This window comes from Delphinus delphis, chromosome 16 (genome assembly GCF_949987515.2).
Source record: "Delphinus delphis chromosome 16, mDelDel1.2, whole genome shotgun sequence".
Classification (NCBI taxonomy): Eukaryota; Metazoa; Chordata; class Mammalia; order Artiodactyla; family Delphinidae; genus Delphinus; species Delphinus delphis.
The window spans coordinates 38,774,745-38,801,607 of record NC_082698.1 but is presented as its reverse complement, the minus strand read 5'-3'; the positions used below and the strand labels follow the sequence as shown (position 1 = coordinate 38,801,607).

General features: G+C 38.4%; 1 protein-coding gene across 7 annotated transcripts in view; it reads left to right on the top strand.

Annotated features, from left to right (window-relative positions):
* Positions 1-26,145, top strand: part of A1CF (APOBEC1 complementation factor) — an 81,669-nt gene extending 55,524 nt beyond the window's left edge. For 5 of the 7 annotated variants that reach the window (XM_060034563.1, XM_060034567.1, XM_060034562.1 and 2 more), the window contains 7 exons: positions 605-769; positions 3,832-3,929; positions 8,364-8,637; positions 10,586-10,791; positions 14,286-14,422; positions 15,136-15,287; positions 18,336-26,145. In XM_060034563.1, the coding sequence (XP_059890546.1) occupies positions 605-769; positions 3,832-3,929; positions 8,364-8,637; positions 10,586-10,791; positions 14,286-14,422; positions 15,136-15,287; positions 18,336-18,487 (1,184 nt within the window). In that variant the 3' untranslated portion in view covers positions 18,488-26,145. The remainder of the gene's footprint in view (positions 1-604; positions 770-3,831; positions 3,930-8,363; positions 8,638-10,585; positions 10,792-14,285; positions 14,423-15,135; positions 15,288-18,335) is intronic. The other 2 variants (XM_069541533.1, XM_060034569.1) reach the window with 1 other exon arrangement.
* Positions 26,146-26,863: the final 718 nt, after the last annotated feature.

The window sequence follows — 26,863 nt, the reverse complement described above, 5'->3', positions numbered from 1 at the left end:
TAGTCATGGATAACAGCTACCCTTTCACGATGAGTTCAATTTCCCATCATAGACTCTTCATTGCTCTTTGTCTTAATTTGGAAAATAATAATAACTTTTTCTCCAGATTTCTGAGTTGTCTATGTTCTGACAAAGCAAGAATTAGGAGGGAATATATTTGATCAGAGCTCTGACCGAGTGTAAGCGACCGAAAACAAACTAGGGGTACCTGAGCCCTACCCACCCTTCACATGCACCATTTTTGGATGGCTCAGTGGTGGTACCTAATCACTCAGATTCCAACCGCAGCACATATACTTCCTAATGACCTTTCTAATGCTTCAGGAAGCTAGACTCTATGTCTGAGCCCTAAATCCATTCTTTTCCTAAACCACGTTCGAGTTCTGTTTATACCCTATCATTATAATAAGCCTCTTGTCATACAGAACTCCCTTCTAGCCAGGTCTTATTTGAAATGTCTCTTAAAATCAATAATCACCTCTTTTAATATTAGTCTTCTTGCTCAATCAAGACCTCAAGGTTCAATTTAAAAGTCCATTAGTATGAACTGAGATGATGTCCTAATTTCTATATAATTAATCGTACTTGTGATCTTTCTCAACAGGAAGAATTCAGTTATGGGGACATCCTATTGCAGTAGACTGGGCAGAACCAGAAGTAGAAGTTGATGAAGACACAATGTCTTCCGTGAAAATCCTATATGTAAGAAACCTAATGCTATCTACCTCTGAAGAGATGATTGAGAAAGAATTCAACAATATTAAACCAGGTAGGACATACCAGACAACACTACTTTTTCAAAACATACTTTAAAAACACTTATGCTTGGGCTTCCCTGGTGGCGCAGTGGTTGGGAGTCCGCCTGCCGATGCAGGGGACACAGGTTCTATCCCTGGTCTGGGAATATCCCACATGCTGCAGAGCAACTAAACCCATGCGCCACAACTACTGAGCCTGCGTGCCACAACTACTGAGCCCACACACCACAACTGAGCCCGCGCACCACCACTACTGAGCCTGTGCTCTAGAGCCTGTGAGCCACAACTACTGAGCCCGCATGCCATAACTACTGAAGCCCGTGTGCCTAGAGCCCATGCTCCGCAACAAAAGCCACTGCAGTGAGAAGTTCGTGCACCACAACAAAGAGTAGCCCCTGCTAGCCGCAACTAGAGAAAGCCCGCGCAGCAACAAAAACCCAACACAGCCAAAAATAAATAAATAAAATAAAGTTAAAGAAAAAAAAAAGATTTCCAAAAGCATGTGTGGCTGGACATTACTGTTCAAAAATGCAAGCTGATTTCAATATCTACAAGCAGAATTTGAGAACATCAAAATCCATTATCATCTGAAGTGCCACCTAACTAATGTGAATGATAGGAGTTGGAGTGTGAATTGACTGATAATATTTGCTCATCCTCTGTGCCCAGGTCCCACTCGGTTTCAGTGCCTGGGGGCCCCAGAGGGCCCTACTCGGTTTCAGTCCCTGTGTACAAAACACTAGGTAGGATCTAGGGTAAAGACAATACCAAAATGCCTCTGGGAGCTAACAGTGGAGCCTGGGTGGAGGATGGCACTGGAGGATGAATGGGGCAAACACTGGAAAGGTAAAGGTCCTCATTGGCCCACATTTTACTTAATTTCCAAGATAAGCCATAAGGTTAAGTCACACTAATTACCCCACTTGACACTGAAGGAATAAACGGACCAGGTTAGAAGTTCGGTTAATCACATGTCTCATGATTCATGGTCTCAAATACCTTTATTTATTTTCAGCTTAGCCAGACCATTTTGCTCTGTACAACCACTATCATAAGAAGTCATGGGTTGAATGCTGAGGGGTGAGAGAAGAGAAGTACTGCAATATTTTTAAATTATCCTTCCATTAGGACCCTACTATTATTGCAAAGGAAGACAGTTTATAGCCATTGAACCACATGATAGAGTAGAAGCCTAATTGCCTTTGTGACCTTGAACCTAAGAGGGTAGATAACTGAACTTTGACAGGGAGAGGGGAAAAGGAGGACTTCTCTCCTCTCTTCTGGTCCTCCCTGGCATGGGGTCCCATCCTAGGTTGTCTCTGGAAACTAAAGATAGGAGAAAACCTGTTCTCTCAAGATATACCCAAGAAACTATTAACTAAAAGGTGGTAATTTACATGCTAAACTAACAGGTTAATGTTAAACAAGTTTCCATCTTACCTTCACTCTAGGCAAAAGTTCTATTTTTAAAATTGAGTAAGCAACATTTCATAATAAAATGTAAATATAAAGCTCAACCATCTCAGTAGAACTTTATTTTTACACGTTACCATCAACATATTCAGCAATCCCTCTACATAAAAACAGGATAGTTTGATTTGTTATTTTTTTATTACACAAATAATATAAATAAGCCTTGTTAATATTTGTAGAATACTGGAGAATATAAATTAAAATATCAAAGTCCCCTGTCTTCTCCCCAACTCTTCTCCCCATTCCTGAAGTAACCCCTACTAATGGTCTGATATTTGTCCTTCCAGTCCTCTTTCTGTGTGTGTGTGTGTATTCATATTTATGTGCACATGTATGCCAGGTGGGATTTTTAAAACCATAAATGCTATGATATTATACTTATTTTTTTGTAAATTTTTAAATTTAACAACAGGCCCTGAATCTTTCCATGTATATATAGGCCTATTTGTTCTCTTTAAAGACTCCTTAGTGCTATTTAATAAGAATAGGGCTTCCCTGGTGGCGCAGTGGTTGAGAGTCTGCCTGCTGATGCAGGCGACATGGGTTCGCGCCCCGGTCCGGGAAGATCCCACATGCCGCGGAGCGGCTGGGCCCGTAAGCCATGGCCGCTGAGCCTGCGCGTCCAGAGCCTGTGCTCCGCAACGAGAGAGGCCACAACAGTGAGAGGCCCGCATACCGCAAAAAAAAAAAAAAAAAAAGAATATACCAAATTTAATCACTCTCATGAAATTGGACATTGTTTTATTTTTGCTATTTCAACTGACGTATAATTAATACCTCTATGCATGATCTTTTTGCATATGTGTGAATGCTTCTGTAAAAGAGATACCTCAAGGTAGAATTAGTAGATATCTACATTGTTTCCAACTTTTAGATATTATGAACAGCATCATAAGGAACTATCTTGGTTTTCAGATGTTCTTTCACAAACTATTTTTTGTTTGTTTGTTTTGATCAAGAGAGTAAGAGATAAGCAGATGGGAGATCTGAGTTCTAGTTCCTAGCTATGTGAACTCATAAATCTTGCATACCTTATCAGAACCTTACATTCCAAATCATTAAGTTAAAAATAAATAGATTAAGGTAAAATGAATTAAAAATTAAATTATTACTAAAGTCTCTCCTAACTCTAACACTTTTTATTATATAAATCAAAAGAGACAAGGTATTTTTCTGGGGAAAAAGCCATAAAATTTCAAAGGTAATTACCTAAATATATATTTATAATATGACCAATAATTGAATTCAACTCAATAATATTTTACCATGTATAAGTTACTATCTTTTATATTATATAATATACAAAACAAGACACCATTCCTACCCTCAAAGATCTTATAATCTAGGAAGTGGAAACACAAATCCACAACAAATTATAATAAGGCAGAATATAAGTATTATTTAAAAATTAGAAAAAAATATTCTGTTGAATGTGCAGAATTTTAAACCTGGACACAGGAAATATTTTCAATGACCTCCTTACTTAAATAGAGTCTCCAAAAAAAAAGGATAAAATATTCTTGGAAGCCAAATGCTTAAATATATCATGTTCAATGCTATCTCAGGTTTGCTAATGGGGCTACTTTCAATCTGCTTCCAGGTGCTGTGGAGAGGGTAAAGAAAATCCGAGACTATGCTTTCGTGCACTTCACTAACAGAGAAGATGCGGTGGAGGCTATGAAAGCTTTAAATGGGAAGGTAATGTAGGACAAAGAAAAAATATGTACAGGTTCCATCAAAGTTTGGTGTGGAAGTTTTATTCAAGGGAACAGTCCTGTAAGTCCTTCTCACTCAGCCTTCCTCCATCTCTGACATGGCTGCCTCAATCCATCTAAGATGAACAAAAAAGAAGTGATGGAAAATACAATGGAGATGTGGCTCATATGTCCAATTCTATCTCTAATTTTGGCTGATTTGGGCATATCATTGGCCCTCAATTTCTTTACAAAGAGAGAGCTGGAGTGGATTATCCCAAGGTGTTTTTGCCAATTCAGTTTTCTCTATTTCGAAGAAACTATCACCTTTGTAGTGCAGGATTTTGGAGGCTGATAATCTAAAAAGATGTTAAGGTTATCATTTCGCCCTCAGAGTTTGATCTTCCAAACTCTGGAGGCCTTGGAATCTCTTCCCCTTGCCAAGAGTAAGGTCTGGGGAAAACTCAAATACTATATCCTTACTTCTGATTTGTATATAGAAACCAATATAATATTTACTTATTACTCCAATAAACATTAAAAGGCTTTTGTAGACCACTTATCATGCTAAATAATGTTTGGGATACAAAAAGGATCAAACCAAAGATGTTTATCAAAGGGCTAAAAGTCAGCTGTAAGATTAAGACAAGTATGCAGAACTTTTGCAAAGTCCAGCCAGATAAGTTTTGTTTAGAAAAAAAAAAAAAGTGGTGAGAATGTTCAAAGGAAAGAGGAGTGGGTCATAAAGAATCAGAAAAACTTCATGGATATGAGAAGATAATATTTAAGAGAAGCCATGAAAGTTGGGCAGAATTCCAAAAGAAAAAACATGGAAAAGGAGAGGTAGTCTCAGACAGAGGCACAGAATTTGGAAAGAGCAAGATACGATTGGAGACAGTAAAAGTAGATTGCTTTGCTACGAACCTAATGCGCATAGGGCTGTTTCACCCGCTGGACCTTGCATCGGTCAGTCCTAATAGGAGACAGTTGGCAAAGGGACTAATTACAAACATGTGAGTGTGGGGTAGAGGAATTAAAAGAGACAGTGCAGGAAACTGGGGCTCACCCACTCCTGAACCCAAGGGGACAAGGGGCTACAGAAGGAACAGGAAATCTAAAGGAGACAGGATTCTAAAGAGCAGGTCTCTGAGAAAAGTAATGAACTTTGGCCAGTGGACACGTCCAGGCCAAGGCGACCTCTCAGAGAGGGAGGCAAGAGAAGAAATAGCTTGAACTCACTGTTTTCTCTCCCTCCAACCTCCTGCCAGGCCTCTCCATTGGCCAAATCCAATCAAAATCCAGAAAGCCCAGGACTCTGAAGAGGATGCCATGCAGAACACCCTCCCGGAGCTGGGAGGCTGGAGACCAGTGGGAAGTGGATCTGGAGGGCAAATAAATGGTCTCCCAGCACAGGCCCTTCAGAAACAGTGGGGCCTGGGCTTATGAGCCTACAGAAGTGTTTGAATCCTGGTGGGGGGTGGGGGAAGTACTGACTCCAAAACACAAAAGGAAAACTGCAGCGCAAAAATTAATGTATATTTAATTGCATATCTATGAAGCAAAACATTATTTCTTCTTCATTGATGATTATATTTATTATCAAAACAATGTTATTACTTTGATAACAGTTTGTAGATTAGTTTCTCAATTTGAAAACATTCTTGAGGGACATATGATGCTTACTGAGAAGGGATCATCATAAATTAAATGCTAAATAAGTACATTGGAATAATCACAATGGAAAAGTATTCAAATTGTTTCCAATCTTTGCAGCTAATATATTTAGAGCTAGATATTTTTATAGCAATGTATACATGTATTATGTAGTTAAATACATACTCAGTGTAATTATAAATATATATACTAAATACTATAATAATATTTAACTATAATGTGGTATGGGAAAATCAGAAGTAAGTTTGCCTAGGAACTATGAAGGTTTTTAAGTATACATATGGATATTTATATTTAATTTATTAGACAAGGTGAGGCTTTGAAGTTTTTTTTGTGCAGTGGAGTAATGATCATGTTAACAATTTAGGGAAATTAACCTCTTAAGAATTGAAGTTTCATAGAGTAGAGTGAGCGATGTAATTGGAACTAGTTAAAAAACTATTATAGTCGCTCAAATGGGAAGAAATAAGGGCTTGAATAAGGGTGGGAATGGAATGTAGGAGAGATCTCTATACAAGACTATGGGGGGGGTGAATTCAAAGGATAAAGCAACTGATTGTATATAGCAGTGAGAAATAAAGATGAGTCATTATAGGTTTTCAATATAGGAGACCAGAAGAAGGCTGATAGGGGAGTCAAGAAGAGAAAACTATTTGGAAAGAAAGGTGATGAATTGAAGTTTGCACGTGATTATTCTCTTATTCTGTAAATACTTGTGAATGTCTATGACGTGAGAGAAATTTTGCTGGGCTTGTGGCTATATAGGTTAATAAGATATTGTCCTAGATCTTGAAACGTCTAAACCAAATAAGTGAAATACAGTACTGGGTTTAAAACACGGTTAGAGGGGCAGAGTAATGCAGAACAGACTCTATTACAGTAAGAAATTTGACTTTGCAGTTAAAATATTAAAAACATCTCTTGATATGGAAGTTCCTATAAGCAGAGACCTATCTGGGTATCTTATCTTCCTCAAGACAGGACCGAAGACAAAGAATTACATCCAAGGTCTTTAATACTCCAAGTCTGTTTCTTCTAATTACATCAACATCAATATAATAGAGTTGAGTATGAGCTGAATTCTATCTCTCCATGTGGTCCATCTAACGTATTTGATACTGACTCCCGCTACTAAAAAGTAGGGTAGATACATGTAACTAGGAACAAGAGGCGGACCAAAATGATCAGGATGACCATAAAGCACAAATTTTGTCCAGCAGACTTCAGTGATGCAGGAGCCACTGAATCACTCATGAAATCATGAGCTGCTGTGAAAGGGAGTTTTTGCAGGAACGCTTTACATCACTTCTTTTCTTTATAACAAACGACATTCTTATTTGAAAGGAGCCACCAACTGTTTCCTCAAAACACCTTGTCCCTTTGATAAGAAATTCACCCATCTATCAAGTATTTGTTGAGAGCTACCTTTATCTTTTGTGTATGCAGGCAGCACGTAAAAGCAAGTCCCACTTGTAGATGCACACACAGCCATTATCTTCAATATCCGGATCTGGTTACAAAATGTCAGAAACATGTGTCAGAAAAACAACACTTCAACAATTCTTGAGGACAAGTTTTAAGTCGTGCCTGACTTGAGAAACTTCAGCACTGCCCTGCCATCCCTGTTTGTTAGTTCCCAGCTGTTCAGCAGATCAAAAGGTTGCTTCATAAGGAAGCGCCTCCAGGGGACAATGCAGTAGCCTCAATGATTCCTCTTTCTTAAGTAGGGCCCCACTTTTAAGCCTCACTTCTCTTCCAGTAAAAATTCACCTATTGCATAACTGCACCAAGAAGTAAGACACGTACCTGGCTGGCAGCTGGAAAGGCCTGATATGCTGCCCATGCCAAGGTGTTAACAATTGGTAAGATCTTTTATTGGTTTCCTTTTATCTTCATTACACTGTGCTAGGTACTGGAGATTATATTCCATCCATAATTAACCTAAAATTTCTTAGAATAATTATATAAATAGATAATTAAAAATATATATCACATATAAATATTACATAATTCTCTGTCTCAGTAACTGTATTCACTTAATACATTTGTAACTAATATGTCAATAGACAGTGGCCAATTTTTCACTGTCAAACCTGTTGATAGATTATATGCAATTTACCAACAAACCACTCAGGGAAAACTCAGCTGGCACACAAAACAAGAACCTATGAAAAGATAAGATACATATGTCAATGGAAAAAAAGTGCACAATCTAAAAGTTGAGAATTACGTCTTATTCTGTGGATATTCTGAGGACTTCAAGCCCAGGAGACAGCCTCTCAGATAGCTCTAAGGGATTGCTCCGAAGAGGGAAGAGAAGAGCCAGGATATGTAGGAGTTTTTGCAACAAAGACCAGGTGGTTGGAACACCAAAAGATTACTGTTAGTTAAAGAAAGCCAGATATCTCAAGTTAAGGAATTTAGCACTTTCTATGTATAGGAAGATGCAAGAGTCTGTGCTCATTGAAATCATTCCTTTGATATGCACCTCAGCGCTCTTGGGCCAGTATCCTGTGTTTTCACATCCTGAGTTTCCTCAGGATCACCGTTGGGGGAGTATGTAATGTGATGGCTCAATGGCTGCAACGTCCTTTGTTTACTGATATGAGAGGCAATATTTTCCATTCACACATATAAGTGAAACAGTCAGTAAACACAGCAGCAACTAGACTAACACTTAGAAGGAGACGTGTTACTAGGGCTCAGTCACACCTGGCTGTCTTCATGTCTTTTCACATTGCTTTTTCCTTGCTGTCTAAAACAGGTGCTGGATGGGTCCCCCATCGAAGTGACCCTAGCCAAACCAGTGGACAAGGATAGTTATGTTAGGTACACCCGAGGAACAGGTGGAAGGGGCACCATGCTTCAGGGAGAGTACACCTACTCCTTGGGCCATGTTTATGATCCCACCACAGCCTACCTTGGAGCTCCTGTCTTCTATGCCCCCCAGGCCTACACAGCAATTCCCAGCCTTCATTTCCCAGCCACCAAAGGACATCTTGGCAACAGGGCCATTATCAGAGCCCCTTCTGTTAGAGGTAACATTAATCAGCTCTTGCCTTAGAAAAAAACTCTGCGATTTCAAATGCTTTGTATTGCAATAGCCTTAGACAAATTGGACGGGTCCACTGGGAGACAAGAACTGGAAAATTGTTTATTGAAAATCAAATATGATATCAATAGTTTTCCTTCCATATGAATCTTTTTTCACATTACAACTGGTTATTGAAAAAACTTGGTCGGAACATAGTATAAATGAGTCTGATGTACACATCTGATCTTTGCATGGGCCCGTAAAATGTGTACAAACTAAAACTCGGGTCTACAATGATTAGTTTCTTCCTTATCACTGTACTACCATATTGGAGTCATATGTGACTCATTACAAAACTTCCAACTGAGAGCAGTATGGTTCAGTGGAAACCAGTTACCTCAAATATCAAGACACGTGAGTATTGGATGGTGAGTCAGTGCCATCACATCCATATATAAATCACAATTCATCATAAATATATTTAACAGATATATGAGATGCTCTCATCTGATCTCCCCCAAGAAATATGTGCTATGCCTTCTAAAAAGCCACATTACTAAGGAAATCAACTTGTTTCTCCAGGATGTCAGGAAACAAATAGTAAAGTCCAAATAGAAAAATAAAACACAAAAAAAACGCGACCTCAATCTTACTGCCAAACAACACGTTTTCCTGCTGAATCCTGTGAGAATTCCAAATGTTCAAGCAGTTTTCTGAGCTCAGTTATTTCAAAAAATGTAAAAGATAAGGAAAGCATGTTTTATTTTCAAGAAACTGTTTTGTCTCTGCCTAATGGGATCCTTCAGAGTGGTTCTGCTAGGAACCAATGCCTACAGAATCTCAGATCTGTCTGCCAAATATGACACCAGTCTGAGCAATTCAACAGCAAACTGTGTACTTAATTCTATTCTTGGGTTTGACTAGAAGCAAAGGGGCATGTCCAGATTACTGTGAAAACAATTATCTTACTGTGTTTTACTATTTTTCAGGAGAACTGAATTGACCATCCTAGGAACTCTAGTCTTCAACAGCCTTAAAATTTCCATACTCATAATACTCCACCCAAAATTGTAATGTAAAAGAAATCTTCAGGATTTCCTTCAAGATGATCTGTCTATAGGTTTGATAATTATGTCATTAAAACACTGTACATTTATAATCTAAAATCGCATCATTAAACAATCCCTACATTAAGTATAAGTTGTCAACCAGTTGTAATGTAGGAAAAAAACAAACTTCACTCCAAGGGAAAAAATACCTGTCTTATAACAAGAAAGGAATCAATGAATGATATTCATGGATGAAGGGTAATCAATTTAATTTTTTATCTCTTTATGCCACCAATAGGAAATCAAAGTAGCAATGTGGCAAAACAAAAAATCAAAAGGAATCTATTAATGAAACTCAATGGAAATTTAAGCCTCACATTGATAGAATATAAGAGAGAAAATGGTGAGTTTTAAAACACATTTTCTAAATGTTGGTTTTCCAGCAGGCCATCACGAATGGAATATTAGGGAAACTAGAATTCATTTCTAATTTACTGATCAAAGACAAAAAGGCAAGACTTATTTTAATACATGTGGTCATATTATGCTGGGATGTTTTAATAAATACCTTCCCAACATTTATCAGTCTACAGAAAAACGTCAACGAAAGGTTAACTGAAGAGATAAATTGCAAAATTTCTCTGTACCAAAGCTTTAAAGTTGCACGTGTACTTATCCATAGCTTTGATAGTATTGCTTTCTTCTACAGACAGTTAAAAAAAAAAAAGGACACCTGTGGTGAACCCTATCTTATGTTGAGTTTCATTACATTAGAATCCTGGAGTTTTCTATCTGTCTTCAAGGAAATAATCAATGTGACTTGGGCTAACTTTTCCATTACAGTAAGATTCAGGGTGATTTTCTGGTGGTTTGATTCGGTTTAATGCCTTCTTACATTCCTAGAAATTTACATGAATGTACCTGTAGGGGCTGCGGGAGTGAGAGGACTGGGCGGCCGTGGCTATTTGGCTTACACAGGCCTGGGTCGAGGATACCAGGTCAAAGGAGACAAGAGAGAAGACAAACTCTATGATCTTTTGCCTGGGATGGAGCTCACCCCAATGAATCCTGTCACTTTAAAACCCCAAGGAATTAAACTTGCTCCACAGGTAGGTAACGTTATTCCAGAGATAGCTTGGATAGTTTGTATAAGTTGGGCCAGAGACCATCATTCACCATTTGTCAAAGGATTTGACTTGATCCCTACTTCAGCTGCTGTTTTGTTTTGTTTTATTAAATAGATATAGCGGCCAATCAACATAATGTACTGTGAGAGAAAAGTGGGTGTTGAGTACAATTGTTTCATTTTAGACTCTTTTTTTTAAAATTATGAAATTTGACATCTTAAGTAATCTTCCACTGAAATGCAAGGATTCTGAGCACTACCAGGAATGATCAACCAATACCTTAAATGAGAATAAAATGAAGCAAGGCTGGTTGGCAAATGAAGAGCACTCATGACAGGGAATGAACAGATCATTTAGAACATCTTTCCTTGGAAGCCCTGTGTCCAAGAGAAAACACTGTGCTATCTCTGGTGCATCATTACTCATATTAACTATAAGATGCCATCAGCCATATCGAATCAAGTCATCTACAATGACTGTATTTGGGCAGTAACATTAAGGTAAATTTTTTGCTTTCACTTCACAATTCTAAGTTTCCATGTTTCTGCATGAGGCTATGATTTTATTATCGGAAAGTTAAAAGTTATAAAAGTTGTTCCAGTACGGAAACTGAACAACAGGGTTAAAAATAAAACAAAACAGGATCTGTGTTAACCCTTACACTGTCCCCTCTGGACATGCAGTACATGCTGGACTCTCTGCAGAGACACTTTGGCTGAATAATCAATATCCAGTTGTTCAGAGTGACAGTTTGCATATCCTAAAGGAAAATTCCCAACTCCCACCCCAAAGGTATAAGCCCCAAATTTATGGGAGTAGCCTTATGATTGCAATCAAGTAGAAAACTTGATTTTCTAAAATCTCATCTTGACTGGGTTTTGTTGTTTGTTTTTGGTGTATTAATGGCTTTCTTATACATACGAATTAGCTCATCTACAGTTTCTGCTACCCCTCCCCATACAATTCTTTTTTAAGGGATGCCTATCAGAGTGGTAAATAGTAATCATGTGTCTGTTCAAAAACCATATGGGGGGCACACATTATGCACCGAGTATTGTGCTAGGTTCTGGGGATGGAAAAGTGAATATAACACAACCCTTGCCATCTAAAATCACACGGCAATCCAGTGAGAGGATCCTGACACATAATAATTACAATAAAATCTAGTAAGTGCCATGATGGAGCTTTGCTCAGAAAACACAAAAGCTAGTCAATCCAATCTATCTTGGGTTAAAACCTAAAATACACAACCTAATTAAAGTACTAGGATACCCAGAAATATTTTTAGAAAATAAAAAATAATCATTGTCATAAATTCTGTGTAATAGTTCTAAGAACTGCCATAGCATGAGTAATGATCTCTGGTTTTATATTAAATCCAGATTAGAAATTGGTCATGCTTAATAGTAATATATGGGGCCTTCACTGGTGGCACAGTGGTTAAGAATCCACCTGCCAATGCAGGGGACACGGGTTTGAGCCCTGGTCCGGGAAGATCCCACATGCTGCAGAGCAACTAAGCCTGTGCGCCACAACTACTGAGCCTGCACTCTAGAGCCTGTGAGCCACAACTACTGAGCCTGCGTGCCACAACTACTGAAGCCCACGTGCCTAGAGCCCATGCTCCGCAACAAGAGAAGCCACCTCAATGAGAAGCTTGCGCACCTCAGAGAGTAGCCCCCGCTCACCACAACTAGAGAAAGCCCGCGCGCAGCAACGAAGACCCAACGTGGGCAAAAATGAATAAATAAATAAAATAAATGTACCAAAAAAATATATACAGTAACATATGAGTAACTATCTCTATCAACTAATGGAAGTTTTTCTTAATTAATTTGTCTCTGAATTTCTGCAACTGTATCTTAGAAATTAAGGGCCATGCCACCCCCGACCAGCATAGATGGAGCCTGGACAACTCCATGGTGGAGTTATGAACTTCCAACAAGAAGAGCAGGCTGCCCTGCAGAGTCAGAAGTTAGACGTGGAATCCTTTACATGTGTTTGCACAATGGGCACAAACGAGCAGGCAGAATATCAGCCCGCTCAAGTAACTGACTATTGCCCAGGAATCTTAGAGAACAGTTTGTAGATGACAAGAGATGCTACAAAACTAAGAGTATTAAGAAGCAACAGTTAATAGAGGAGATAGGAGCAATCTATAAATTCAATAAACTGGAAAATGTCATGCTATTACAGCTGGATAAGCATTACAGCAAATGAGATGAGAAATTCCACAGACTCAACCTGGGAACTGTTCTGTCCCAAGAGTTATTTTTTAGGACTTACTCCCTGTTTTGCACAGTTTACTGGATCTGCTGACCAATGGGAGCATCAGGGCTTGTGGGCCACCAGAAATGGCTTCGGCATGAAGAAAATATGTGCCTTCAGGCAAGGTTTGGTTTGGAGTAATGACAGAGGAAAGAAGCATGAAGGAAGATTCCAAAAATCAGATCATAAAAATAGCCAGAAGTGGTGTTTTGCCAAACAAAGACATTGCAACTATCAACACCCCTCTATTTTTTTTTTTTTTTTTTTTTGCGGTACGCGGGCCTCTCACTGTTGTGGCCTCTCCCATTGCGGAGCACAGGCTCCGGACGCGCAGGCTCAGCAGCCATGGCTCACGGGCCCAGCCGCTCCGTGGCATGTGGGATCTTCCCGGACCGGGGCACGAACCCATGTCTCCTGCATCGGCAGGCGGACTCTCAACCACTGCGCCACCAGGGAAGCCCCTCAACACCCCTCTATTAATGTTCATCAATAAATACTAACCCATTAAACTTTTTAACTCTATTTTTATGAAAATGTAAAGTTAAAACCGTATGACAAATGACATGAAATAGGAATAAATCCTTAGGTTATTTTCTCTAAACCATTATAAACAGAAGGATTCAGGGTAATAATGAGTAAATCCAGCTACAGAGTGCTAAAATATCAATTTTTTTTTTTTTTTTTTGCGGTACGCGGGCCCCCCACCGCCGTGGCCCGGAGCGCAGGCTCCGGACGCGCAGGCGCAGCGGCCACGGCCCAGAGGCCCAGCCGCCCCGCAGCACGCGGGATCCCACCGGACCGGGGCACGAACCCGCATCCCCCGCATCGGCAGCCGGACTCCCAACCACTGCGCCACCAGGGAAGCCCTGGAATATCAATTTTGTAAAAAACGGAATAAATATACCAAACAAATTGTACATTAAACTATTGGTAAAAAGTTAGAGCTAATGGACTAAACTAAAAGTGTATTAGAATAAATGGTGTGAAAATGATTTTCCTGAATTAATAGACACAACATTTTAAATGGAGTTCAAATTGAGTTCATCTTAAATTTTATGAGTCATTAAACCATGTGGCATTTTATCTCTTCTTATATTTGCTTAAACTCTGAAGATTCAAGTTTAAAAACCTGAAAGTTAGAGAAATAATGCAAATGTGATATTTGGAAGGGAAGTCACTTTTTTGTTGTTTTTTTTTTGCTCTTGTAGATATTAGAAGAAGTTTGTCAGAAAAATAACTGGGGACAACCTGTATATCAGCTGCACTCTGCCATTGGACAAGATCAAAGACAACTCTTCTTATACAAAATAACTATTCCTGCCCTGTCCAGCCAGAATCCTGTCATGTGTGTAACTTCTCCAAATTCCTAATCATTTCGATTTTAGAATGAGTCTTGTAAATTAAGTGTATTTTATCGCTATCTAAATAAGATAAATATTCAAGTCTACAACCTACTCATTTTTCATTCAGTGCAAACGCTGAGATGTGTATTTGGGATATACGTGACAGCTATGAGACTAGCATCTCAAAGCCCCTAAATTTCATATAGACAATGAAGACTGTGTACTCTCACCAACCAATGGAAAACTGCAGAGGTTAAGTGTAATAGAAGTGAAAACTATAGCCCATCCTTTTATCTGTGTAGTATTTGGGTTGAACCATACGAAACTGCCCTTTTATACCTAATAACACCATGCCCTGCCATTTAAGTTTTGAACCAAAGCTATAACCTCTCTATTAGTGGTTATCACCTTCTCAATTTTACCTTGAGCCTGCATTTCTACATGTTTTAGGAACCATCCTGTTTCACACATACATTAGAAAGAACTTACAATGAGTTGCAAGTACGCTCCAGGAATGTCATCGTCCACCGATGTTCTAGGTCCATTCACAAATGCTCCAACATGCATGTATATCTGGAAGCTTTAAAAGCAGAGAGTGATAAGTCCCCACGCAAAATTCCATTATCCGATCAAAAAAGTGAACAGCGCCTTAGGTTTTCACCTGTCTCAGCTACATAAGTTTAAAATGCACACCCTGACTGACTTTGCTTTCCAGCCACCCTTTCACACCCCCGAAGCTAAGTGCCTATGTGGATGAAGCAAAGACATATGCAGCCGAGTACACCCTGCAGACCTTGGGCATCCCCACCGATGGAGCCGATGCCCAGACCGCAGCTGCTGCTGCCGCTTCTGCTACCGCATTTCCAGGTATGGAAAAATAATGCCAGAAATGGCACCCTGCAGAGAGTGTTTGGGAGACCCTCTTTGGGACCATGGACTCACAGAGTTATCTGTGAACTTCAACTACAATAAATCTGATTTACACCACCTGTGACCAAAAAGAATTTGCCCGATGAGCGAGCCATTAACAAGGCAAGAGAATTGAGCTGGGCAGCAGAGGAGGGTCTAGTCTCAGCTCAGCTATAAGCAGCTGTGTGACCTTAAATGAATCAATCTCTCTGCGTCTAGTTTGTTTGGGTTTTTACTTTTAGTAAGAGAGTTTAGAACTACCACATTCTACTACTACTACATTCGTGGATGATGTTTATTTGAACTCTTACTATGTGCCAGGCACTGACTTATCTCAGCAATGCTCATGACACCACAAGAGACAGGTTCTATCATCACGCACATTGTACAGATGAAGAAACCAACTACCATCAAGAGAAAGATTAAGTCATTTGGCCAAGGCCAATCAGCTTTTAAGCAATCCATGGACTCTCTCCCCAATTCTAATCTTCAGTTCTACTCAATTCTACTTGTATTGCTTTGCTTTCTGAAAGAAACGTGTAGATCGGATTTTTAAAAATTATCTTAAGACGAAAACTCTATGTGTGTGTGTGTGTGTGTGTGTGTGTGTGTGAGAGAGAGAGAGAGAGAGAGAGAGAGAGAGAGAGAGAGAGAGAGAGAGAGAGAGAGATGGAGAAAATGAACAAGAGAGACCATTTCAGTAAGTGGCTAATCAGGCTCATTTTATCTGTTCTATAATTTAGGTCTGGGGCATATGCTGATTACTTAAAGTCTGTCTGTAGATCAACATGCCTTCAGGGTCACATTTAAAAGACTTTTCCCCATTTATTATGTACCTACAACAAATGCTACTAATTAAAAATGAATCCTCTAGAGATTAAAGAGGACCAGACAAGAAATTTCTTTTGGAAATTTTTCCCTCAGCAGTTAGTTTGAGCAACTCCACTCTTTCTTGGTAATAAAAGTTTAGGTTCTTTCGAAGAAATCTGTCATTCTGACTTGTCATTGTGTTGGCACACCTCCTCCCATAAGCCCAAATCAGAGAGTTCTGACTAGACCTAGAAATAAGACATTCCTATCAATTGATTAATTCATATATTGGTCCTGTGTAGGTATGAGAACTGCTATATACGTCACATCCATAACACCTGAGCTGGCTCTCATTTCCTTTTATTTCTCAAAACTTGCAAATGTGGCCTCCATCCTGGCAAGTGAAGCCGAAACTAAGCATGATTCCCACACAAATGTGACCTCAATTCCAGCTTTGCTCTTAGAATGTGGAGAAGATGCGTGATGCACCCCTTCGAGGTTATCAAGGCAACGGCTGCCGAGGGCCAGGTCCTTCCTGGGCTGTGCTGCAGCCATCAGCGCCGTGCTTGCTTTCCATGAAACGGGGTGTCTTGTGCCAGGCTTCTCAGTTCTTGCAAAAAGTTAAGGCCCTGTCTTGCAGAAAGCTGTACCCCAAAGACACCAAATTAATGTACTATAAAAATAAATGAGCCACTGCCAGGAGAATTTTAAAGTTTGCTTTTACATTGGAAAGGATTTGCTCTTTGCCCAAAAATATTTTATCTTATCCTCACTTTTATTTGCTCCTACAAGAAATAAAAAATTATTTAGAGCATGAGAATTGCCTTGGGAATGCCTAAGAATTTGAGAAGATCTTTTATAACTTGCTATGGAGTCAAGTAAAGAATAATAGCCTCCAAGGGAAGAATCTATTTAAAACACAAATGCTCTTGTACTTTAGAAATTAGCCAAATTGAAAAAGAAAATTCAATTTGCTTTTCAAAATCCCTAAAGGTAAAACCTACGCGACACACGCACATACACGTGTATTTTACTTACTTACTTTAGAAATACTGTTTCCAAAATTATGAAAGTAATTGTTAACATATTTCTCATATCCTTGGAAAAGGTACCAAACTTCACTAGCACGTTAGTCAGCATTACTGCCCAAAGTGCACGAGCCAAGGAGGGGATTCAATTTTTTTACAAATAGTCCAGCCAGCTTCCCACTACCACTTCCTGAGAAGCCACCAGAAAGAAATCAATGTGCCTGGGTTTAGGCGGACTTCCACAACACATAAACCAAATGCGCTTTCTTTCTTTTCTTTTCTTTTTTAAAATCAGGTCCCCATTTTCTGCTTAAGCATACTTTTTCCCTTTTTCTCATCCTCTTTCACAATTTGGGGATCATCTCAGAAATAACCAGATTTGGGTCTAAGACATTAACAGGGAAATACTGCTTTTAGATAATAGCTATTATGCTCTTTTCTTCAAAAGTATTAATCAGCTAGACATGATAGCAATACAAAAGCACATGAGTATTTCCTTATCACTCAAGCCCCTTAGTTCTCTGACAGTAAGGACGAGCACTAAGACCTCTGCATACATCAAACACAGCTCGATGGTGGGGTGAGGTATTGTTTGTCCTATCCATTTAGACCAAAATGTGGACACCCTAGGTATGTGCTTTTATGGTGCTATATAGAAATACGCTAAAACTTTAACTACTTCTCTTATTGGTCTACCCAGTCCCTACAAACCTCCCTGGGTAAAGGCAATGGTTTTTAATATTCTATTTAGGTGAGGGTGGGGATGCAGCAGAACCAGACCCACAGGGCCCACCCCGATCTCCTTGCCAACCCATCAACTGCCTCCCCTCCTTTACAAGTTCTGAGACCCTCTGAAAAAGTTCTGGACATCAAACTTTAATCAGCTCCGCATTCTGTCAAGTTTCTGTTTCTTGGGGTCTATCCCCCATGTTGCCAGTTTTCTAAGAGTGAAACGATACTGATATAAATGGTCGACCCCACTTTGAGGAAGACTCTTCCCTACTCAATGAGTCCAGATATTACATCCCCTGAGGGCACCTTTTAAAATGTACACGTTAACTTTTGGCTTTAAGCAATACGTTAAATTTTCATCTTTCATAAAGACCGTAAGCCAAAAGGAAGCAAATCCGAATCCCTTTCATGAAGTTTTCTCTGCCTTCTCCTCCAGGCTATGCTGTCCCTAACGCAGCTGCATCTGTGTCTGCAGCCCAGCTCAAGCAAGCGGTGACCCTGGGACAAGACTTAGCAGCGTATGCAACGTATGAGGTCTACCCCACTTTTGCAGTGACTGCCCAAGGGGATGGCTATGGAACCTTCTGAAGACATCTTTCTTTTAAGAATAAAACACACAAAACTCAATCTAGAAGAAATACACCTCTAACTCGGTCCCCTAATGATCACACGTAATACTTGTCCCAGAGTGATGCCTTTCCTGAGACTGTACAGCTTACATTGATACTAACTGTAGAATCATGATATGAGAACTTTATTTCTAATGAAATCCAATGTTAAGGAGCCATTTATCTAACAGGAAGCTAAAGAGCAATTGCCCCCCAGAGTTGTTCTTCCAAGGTTCCTGAGTGTCTGGGGAGTATGTTTACAAACCCTGACAGAGTGGAGAGAGATCTTTTAGCCAGCAAGATGTCAGGGGCTAAGCAGACCTGGACAACCAGTAACAACCAAGGGGGCCAAGTAATTCCAGAGTCTTAACCCCTGGCTTACAGCTGCTTTTGTAATACACAAAGTCACAAAAGGCTGAGGGACCGTAGGAGATGCTTTTCAAAGCACATTTCCCATTGCCCACTGCATGAGCACATTTCCAAAGCACATTTCCATTGCCCACTCCCATGGCTCACAGCCTGGACCTCGTGAGAGATTATCCAAGGTTTAATGGAGTCAGCATCATTTCAGTCTGAAAATTCCATCCAGTCAATTTGTCATAGGTCAGGATCTTCTCATCCCCTGCAGCCCCTGGGGACTAGGAAATTGATGTGCTATGTTACAGCTATTGTTAAGACAAATCCAGGCCCACTGTTTATTAAACTCATTAGCCCACACCTCTTTTTCCCTAGAACTCCTACGCTTCCTAAGGATGCCCACACCATAATAGTCATGCCAACTTGAAATGACTTTTTCTCATTTTAAACATTTTGACTTGTCCATATTGATCTATTTTCATCTCAATCTCATTTTGCTCATCTCCAATATCATAAAAAAAATCAAATCTACAGCATATCATTTATGATACTTTTTGCTATTCAGCAAATTGGATGAAAAGTCATTTCAAAGGGAGGAGTGAAGATTTACTCTCGTTTCTATGATGTTTCTGTAGCACCCAGCCCACCATCCAGCATTCAGAGACAGTTATTAACCTGGGTTCAGCCTTGGACTATCTAACCCACTTATACTAAATCTCACGAGAAATCCACCGCCTTCTCTTCCTTTTACTTTCAATAAGTATCAGACAGCTTTACCATATCTGAGTCCTTTGGTTTTGAAGTTATCACAGGAGAACTTTATATCCATCACTGATTATTATTAGAAGCCAATTTTTCAGATATTCAGCAAGGGTGTTATTTATCAAAATCTCCTAGAGTTTTGGGTCTCTTCCCTAGAACATCTGAGGTGAGTGTGCTACAAAAACTGGGGAGAAGGCACTGCTTTCTTTCCATACTTATAAATGATGGCTTTTTGTTCAAAACAGAAATAATCAAAGTCCAAACACAAAATACCTATTACTACCACTCCAGTCTCATTAGTGGTTTAAGACATACAGTACTAGATTTCCATTTCCCTTGGCTTTTGTAAAATTCTGCAAGACTAAAGGGAAGACATAAACACCAAAGCATAGAAAAATCTGTCAACTCTTGAATGGAATTCTGTGACCCCTAAATCAGGCCAGATTCCAATGGAAATCAGGTAAATTCCAACAACAATTAAGAGTCCTTGTAACCTTTCTGTTCTACTAACTCCAATCTGATATCAAAGGCCTCAAGGCTACAGCTGAAACTCTGAAAGGCCTCATGCTATCAGCTTTGTTTTGCTTTTCATATTTCCCAGACTTGACTGCACATTAGAAATACCTGGAGAGCTTTTCAAACTGCCAATGCCAGGGTCACACCTCATACCAGCTACATCAGAATGTCTTGGGATCTGAGCCGGACATCAGTTTGTTTGTTTGATTGTTCTTAAAGATCTTAGCTGATTCAAGTGTACAACTAAGTTTGGGAACTGCTGTATTCTTTGTATTTCCACTCTATTTTAATACTTTTTATTTTTAACATCTTTATCGGAGTATAGTTGCTTTACAATGGTGTGTTAGTTTCTGCTTTATAACAAAGTGAATCAGTTATACATATACATATATCCCCATATCTCTTCCCTCTTGCGTCTCCCTCCCTCCCACCCCTCTAGATGGTCACAAAGCACGGAGCTGATCTCCCTGTGCTATGCGGCTGCTTCCCACTAGCTAGCTATTTTACATTTGGTAGTATATATATGGCCATGCCACTCTCTCCTACTAGAGAATGAACTTGAGGATATGGGGAGGGGAAAGGGTAAGCTGGTATTTTAATACTTTTTTATTTCACTTTTATTAAATAGAAAAATGCAAGAAAAATTGTCTAAGTTAAAATAGCCAGATATTTTTACATATGTTCATCTCATGAAAAGTATGAATGTGAATATAATTCATACTGGCTTCAAACTAATTCTTGGGCCAAACTAATTCTAAGTATGGGAAAGTGAAACATTCCTCCTTAAGCAATTCTTAGGTCCAAATTTACACTCCTCCACAGATCTGCTTTCATACTCAAGGAGAGTAATTACAGTGGGGGCAGGCAAATTGCTCATCAGTCCAAAGAAGCATTCCAAATTCCAAGAACAAAAGTTTTAATGTTCTTTAAAATTTTTGAAAATAAACATAAAAAGGCACTCTGCATATCTAGTATATGCAAAAAAGAAGGTATGATACAGAGGAGTTTTAAATTTAATCAAAATGAACAATTAGTTAATACAGGAATCATTTTATGAGAAAAAAAATCATTATTCCAGATTAAATCATAATCACTTTTTAAAAAGATTAAGAGCAGAGACATAAATATATAATAGTAGCAAAGTATCAAGAAAATTACCACTGGAATATCACCTCATTACTTGCTCAAGGAAAATAGTCACAAGTATTCATAACATTTACTTCCTGAGAACTAGTTTTATTCAAGTGAGTAGATGTGATTTTATTTTTTGCTGAAATCTTACTTTATTCTAGTAAAATCTAGAGAATTCCATTTAGAACATAAATCATAGAAAGTATCAATGTGTTCGTCATGCCATATGTTTGCATTGCCTTTGCCCAAATTAAGTAATGTAGAGCAACTCCTGTTATGATGAGTTTGAAACTTTAAAAATTGGGATTTTTAAAAAAATCAAGCGTAGAACCAAAGGTTTATTTTGCATTATGTTTATAGTTTTGAACTTCAGAAATTAACACTATTTTTTTTTTTTTTTTTGCGGTACGTGGGCCTCTCACCGTTGTGGCCTCTCCCGTTGTGGAGCACAGGCTCCGGACGCGCAGGCCCAGCGGCCATGGCCCACGGGCCCAGCCGCTCCGCGGCACGTGGGATCCTCCCGGACCGGGGCACGAACCCGCGTCCCCTGCATCGGCAGGCGGACCCCCGACCACTGCGCCACCAGGGAAGCCCAATTAGCATTTATTTAATACCTATCATACCTTGTGTATCAATATCTTTTTCTATTTCTTACTTTAATGCTTAATAGAAGAAAATCTTCATAGAAACAAAATTAAAATGAGTCAACCCACTAAGTGACAACAACAAAATACCCAAACCAATAATTTAGAAACATCTAGTAAATTAGGATTGGGTTTCTAAATTTGGGTAATTAATAGTTTAATGAGAATTAAAATCAGCCCTATGTTACTTAGGAGGAAATGAAACAGCAGTGAGATTAGATATCAATTTCTTATCTATAAAAATGCTTCCTCTTCTTAAATTGCTATACTCCTCTCCCACCCCATTAATTTAGCTAGAACTGCCTTTAACTGCCACAAAACATAATTTTCCTAGATGACTATCCACACCCATCCATCCCCGCCCAAAGCTGGTATCACGCCAAACCACACGATATTCGGGTGACAGCACCCAAAATGCTGCTAGAAAGCTACCTCGTGTTAAGAAAACACTGACTTCAAAAAATATCTAACAAACGAGAACGTATTTCAAAAAATATCTAACAAATGAGAACGTATTTCCAAACCACAGGTGTTTAACTTTCCAATGATGGATGGAAATTAAATTATAGCTATGTATTGCTAATAGCTATGCAGGAAATTTTAGTCTTACATAAAAGTTTTTTTACAAAAACATTCTTCCAATCACACAGATTAGCTTTTCAGAAATACTGCTTCAATATAATTTTTAATTTATGTTAATTTTCGCTATATTTTTAAATGACTATCTTATCGTTCTTTCTTGGGCAGCTGGGTCACAATTTGAATTCATGGGGACAGGGAAACTTTCCAGGGTGCCTTCGCAGAATAAGGGTCAATAAAGAAAGTTAGGATTTTCAGTAAACTGTCTTGTATTCAAAGCTACAAAGTTTGATAAAGTTTATTATTGTTGTGCAACTCCAGCCCTGTCCCAGATTTCCTGAAAGTAACTTACAACTAAAAGGGAACAATGTGCCCGATATTCACACAAGGCCATGATCATGTATTCCCCCCTTGCACTCATATAGAAGTTTCCAGGGGGTGAAAACATAGCTACAACTTAACCTAGAGAATTATGTTAAGAATTAGGTTTTTATATTTTGTAGATATATTTTTATATATTGTAGAGACATCTGCTAAAGACAAAACTAAGTTTCAAATATGACACCATAAGTGAACTTTATGATAAACACTTTTAAGAGAAAATACTAATAGCATAATTTAGGAATTTTAAAATACTTATTGAAAGAGAAACTAGGCAACAGACATTCCTACCTGACAGGCAATGGTTATCTACTGGGTTTTGTCAAATCTGATGTTGAAATTTCACTTCATTCTAGTGACATCTTGAAAATGCTCTCGGTTTAATGAGAACATATTCATAGAAAGTGGAAAGTATCCACAAACTGTATGTTTGTGTTTGCCAACATTAGAACAAAGCAAAGCAAGTCCTGCTGTAATTAGTGAAACTATTAGGAAAATAAGATTTTTTTCTGACCTCCATACCTATCTCTTTACTTATGGAGTAAAACATTAAAAAAAATTTTTTTTTTACTCAATAAAGAATGGGTACAGAATATTCTATTGCCCCCAAAATGTCCAACATTTTAAAAGCCAGCTTTTTCTTACAATGTTGATACAGAGTATAGGATGAACAAATTCAATAGGGACAGCAATGTATACCTTGAACACACAGACTCATTGATGGGAAACGGCAGACTTTATGCATCCCCAGTTACCCTCAGTTTTGTAGGAAAGATAAAAGAACACCTTATAGTTTAGCTAATAGTGAAGAGAAGTTCATAACCGATCTAGAAGTAAAAAGTAATTAGGAAACCAGAGCCTCCATTCATTCAAAAGTGCCTGGAATAAAATATAGAACTCTTCTGCATCACCTCTCCCTTGTGGACGTTTCTCCTATTTTGAGAGGGAAATCAGGAAAAAGAATATAGCCCATTCTCTCTTCACATATGGTACTTTGTCTAAGGGGAGGAGAGATACCAAGAAACAGGTCTTTAAAGAAAGTTAGCTGCCAGCAGGAATTTCTTGAAGACAGAAGAGCATCCACCCCACTCATGGTTTAACACCATCTCTCTGGAGTGACAATACATCCTGGTTTGCCAGGACAGTGCAGGCGTATGTCTGTTGTCCCACTATAAATATTAACAATCAACAATTAAAATGAACAACTGTCCCCCTTACTCTCAACTTTGTCTCAGTTTAGACAACAGATTATACAGTGACCCCATTTTTATGGCTCTTTTTGTTTTTTTTATTGTTGTAGAATTGGCTTTATCCTCTCTAGAGCAGATACAGCTTAAACTAAAAGGCCCTGCCACTTCTTTCTGACTGGGGTAGGATCATGGTGAACACAGAGGAAGGCAACATCTTCTCCTCCACTCTTCAATCCACTCCCCATCTAGCTGACCCTCTACTGCCCCTTGCTGGTCCTAGTTTTCTTCCCACTGCCCCTGGGCTCTGGGTCCTGAGTTCTGCCTTTTGTTGACAGAGCTAGCAGCCACTTGGCCACATGGTGCAGAAGAAAAGATGAAAGATAGCTCTTGGGGGCATGTGCTTAGCCTGTCAAGGTCAAGAGGGCATTAGTAGGGTCTTAGAGCATTTGCTGGGTTCTTTCTTCCTGGAACCAAGCTACCTACACCTCAAACCAGAAAGGACTTCCTGTGTGAATCTTCATATTAAGAGGCAGGATGTCTTTTTCCCTCCTTCTGTGTTTTCCAGATTTGCTCAAACACTGACTCCCTTCTATTTAACTTCACCATTATGTTTGCTCATCAACTATCTTTCACCCCAAATCATCATATAATCCCATATAAAGAATTTATTATTTTTAATGGAAAATAATGTTAACAGATAGTTTCCTTTTTAACAGGAATTCCTTTTCACTCTTCCTTTATTCTCTTTACTAATATTGAGAATTAAACAAAGTTTACAGTCTCTATTGCTATTAACCCACAAAACTATTCTTCATAGAATGTATGATCAGTCTGTGTTTACTATGCACCTACTCTTATGCCAGAAACTGTGAACACAAATCTATTTTAAAAAATTTCTTCCTTCAGTGGGGTACACAGTCTAGTGATCCATTCTGCAGTTTTTAAAACTGAATATAATTGCACGTATTTAAGTGTGTCATCTGGTAAGTTTTGTCACTTAGTCAGAATCCCCAAAATAAATCGACTCTGTTCTAAACCTTGTTTCCACTATCACTGCCAAACACTAGGTTCGTGTAGTAAGCCTTTTTAAAGACGAATTTAACTCTTGATCTATCATTATTGCTACTTAAGTAAAATGAGTTTTCAAATATTTTCCCCAGAAGAAATATAAAAGACTATGCAAAAATGTAAAAAGAAGAAAAAAGTTTAGTTAGAGACCCAGAAGGAGCTTTAAAACATGGAGCTGACAAACTCACATACTGATTTATGATGTTAATGAGCAGGGACTCATGCTTTTTATTTACTTGAAAACAGTTTGGTTATTAACAACTTCTATTTTCTAAATATACCTGTGTTTATAAAATTAAAAACTCTGCGTAAAAAGCCTTATCTATACCTATATTTTTTGCAGTAAATGATTTACAATGAAGTATACCTATTTTCAAATGTAAATTTATTTTGAAACTTGGCATTTTCTACAATAATTTATAAGGGATTTTTGGGCTCACAGGCTGCAGATAAGTCTATTAAATCAATCTGTCATTATCACTGGTTCAAATATGTGATGTAATTATTGGCATTTTTATCCCTATTTCTTCATGAGTTCTTTTTTCTACTTTTCTGACTGCAATATAGCCAGATATTATTATCTCTTCTCTTAATGAAAAGCATGCTGTCAGCAAAATGTATCTCTAGTTTCTAGATGTTAAACAATCTCTTCTTTTCCTTTTTGTTATTATTGACATTATTTATGTGAAGTTAGTTAGCTGAGGTACCAAGAAACAAAAACAGTATTAAAGAGTATGCATAAAGCACTTATTTTTGTACTTTGAGTACAATGTTTTATAAAACTCTGTGATCTATCTATATATACTGAATAAAATTACAACATTCATTCATTGGGAAAATAATCATTGGTTTGGAAGATAATGGGCACTGTAGAATCATAAATCACATGAAATGAGAAATAATGCAATATTGTGATGACTAGTGTAATTCCAGGATGGTAAAATGATTTTAACTGAATTTTCAAGCACCATTATAAAGTTTTTAAAAGTATCAACATGTGTTGCTGATTCATTTTTTCTTTCCTGAAAACTAAAGTTTTGCTTTTTTTGAGCAAATACCTAAATATTAAGGATCCATAATTGCAGTGTCCCTTTGGCGACTCCTTTACATTCACATATTTTATAAAATTTCCCTCTGGTGCATCTTCTGAGGATAAATGTAACTTTTAATGATTGAGTGCATTATTTTCCAATCAATAAAGAAAACAAGAGGAATACTAAGAAACAAAAAAAATAATGAGAAAACATGACTCCAGAAAGGTAAGTGGGCTGTGAAGTCAACATTTACCCTGGGGGTAACTGCTGATCCCTTAATGGACGTGAGCAGAGGTCAGTAAACCATCCCTGGAGGACCAAATCCAGCTGCCTGTGTTTTGTTGGCCCTTGAGCTAAGGATGGTTGTAGTATTTTTATAGGACTGAGCTAAGATGTTTTTTACATTTTATAAAGTTGTTTTGAAAAAAAGGAAGAATTTGTGACAATGTCCATAGATGGCATATAAAGACTAAAGACTTTGCCATCTGGCCCTTTACAAAAAGTTTGCCAACCCTGCACTAAGCCAATACCACACATTTTGATGGTATTAACAGAATACCTTCTGTTACAGGTAGCATCCCACTTCTAGGTACCAAATTCTGAATTAGCTAGGATTAGGTTTGGCTGCCAGTGACAGTCCAAAATGGCACTGGTTTAAATAATATAGCAATTTATTTCTCCTCACCCAAAGTCC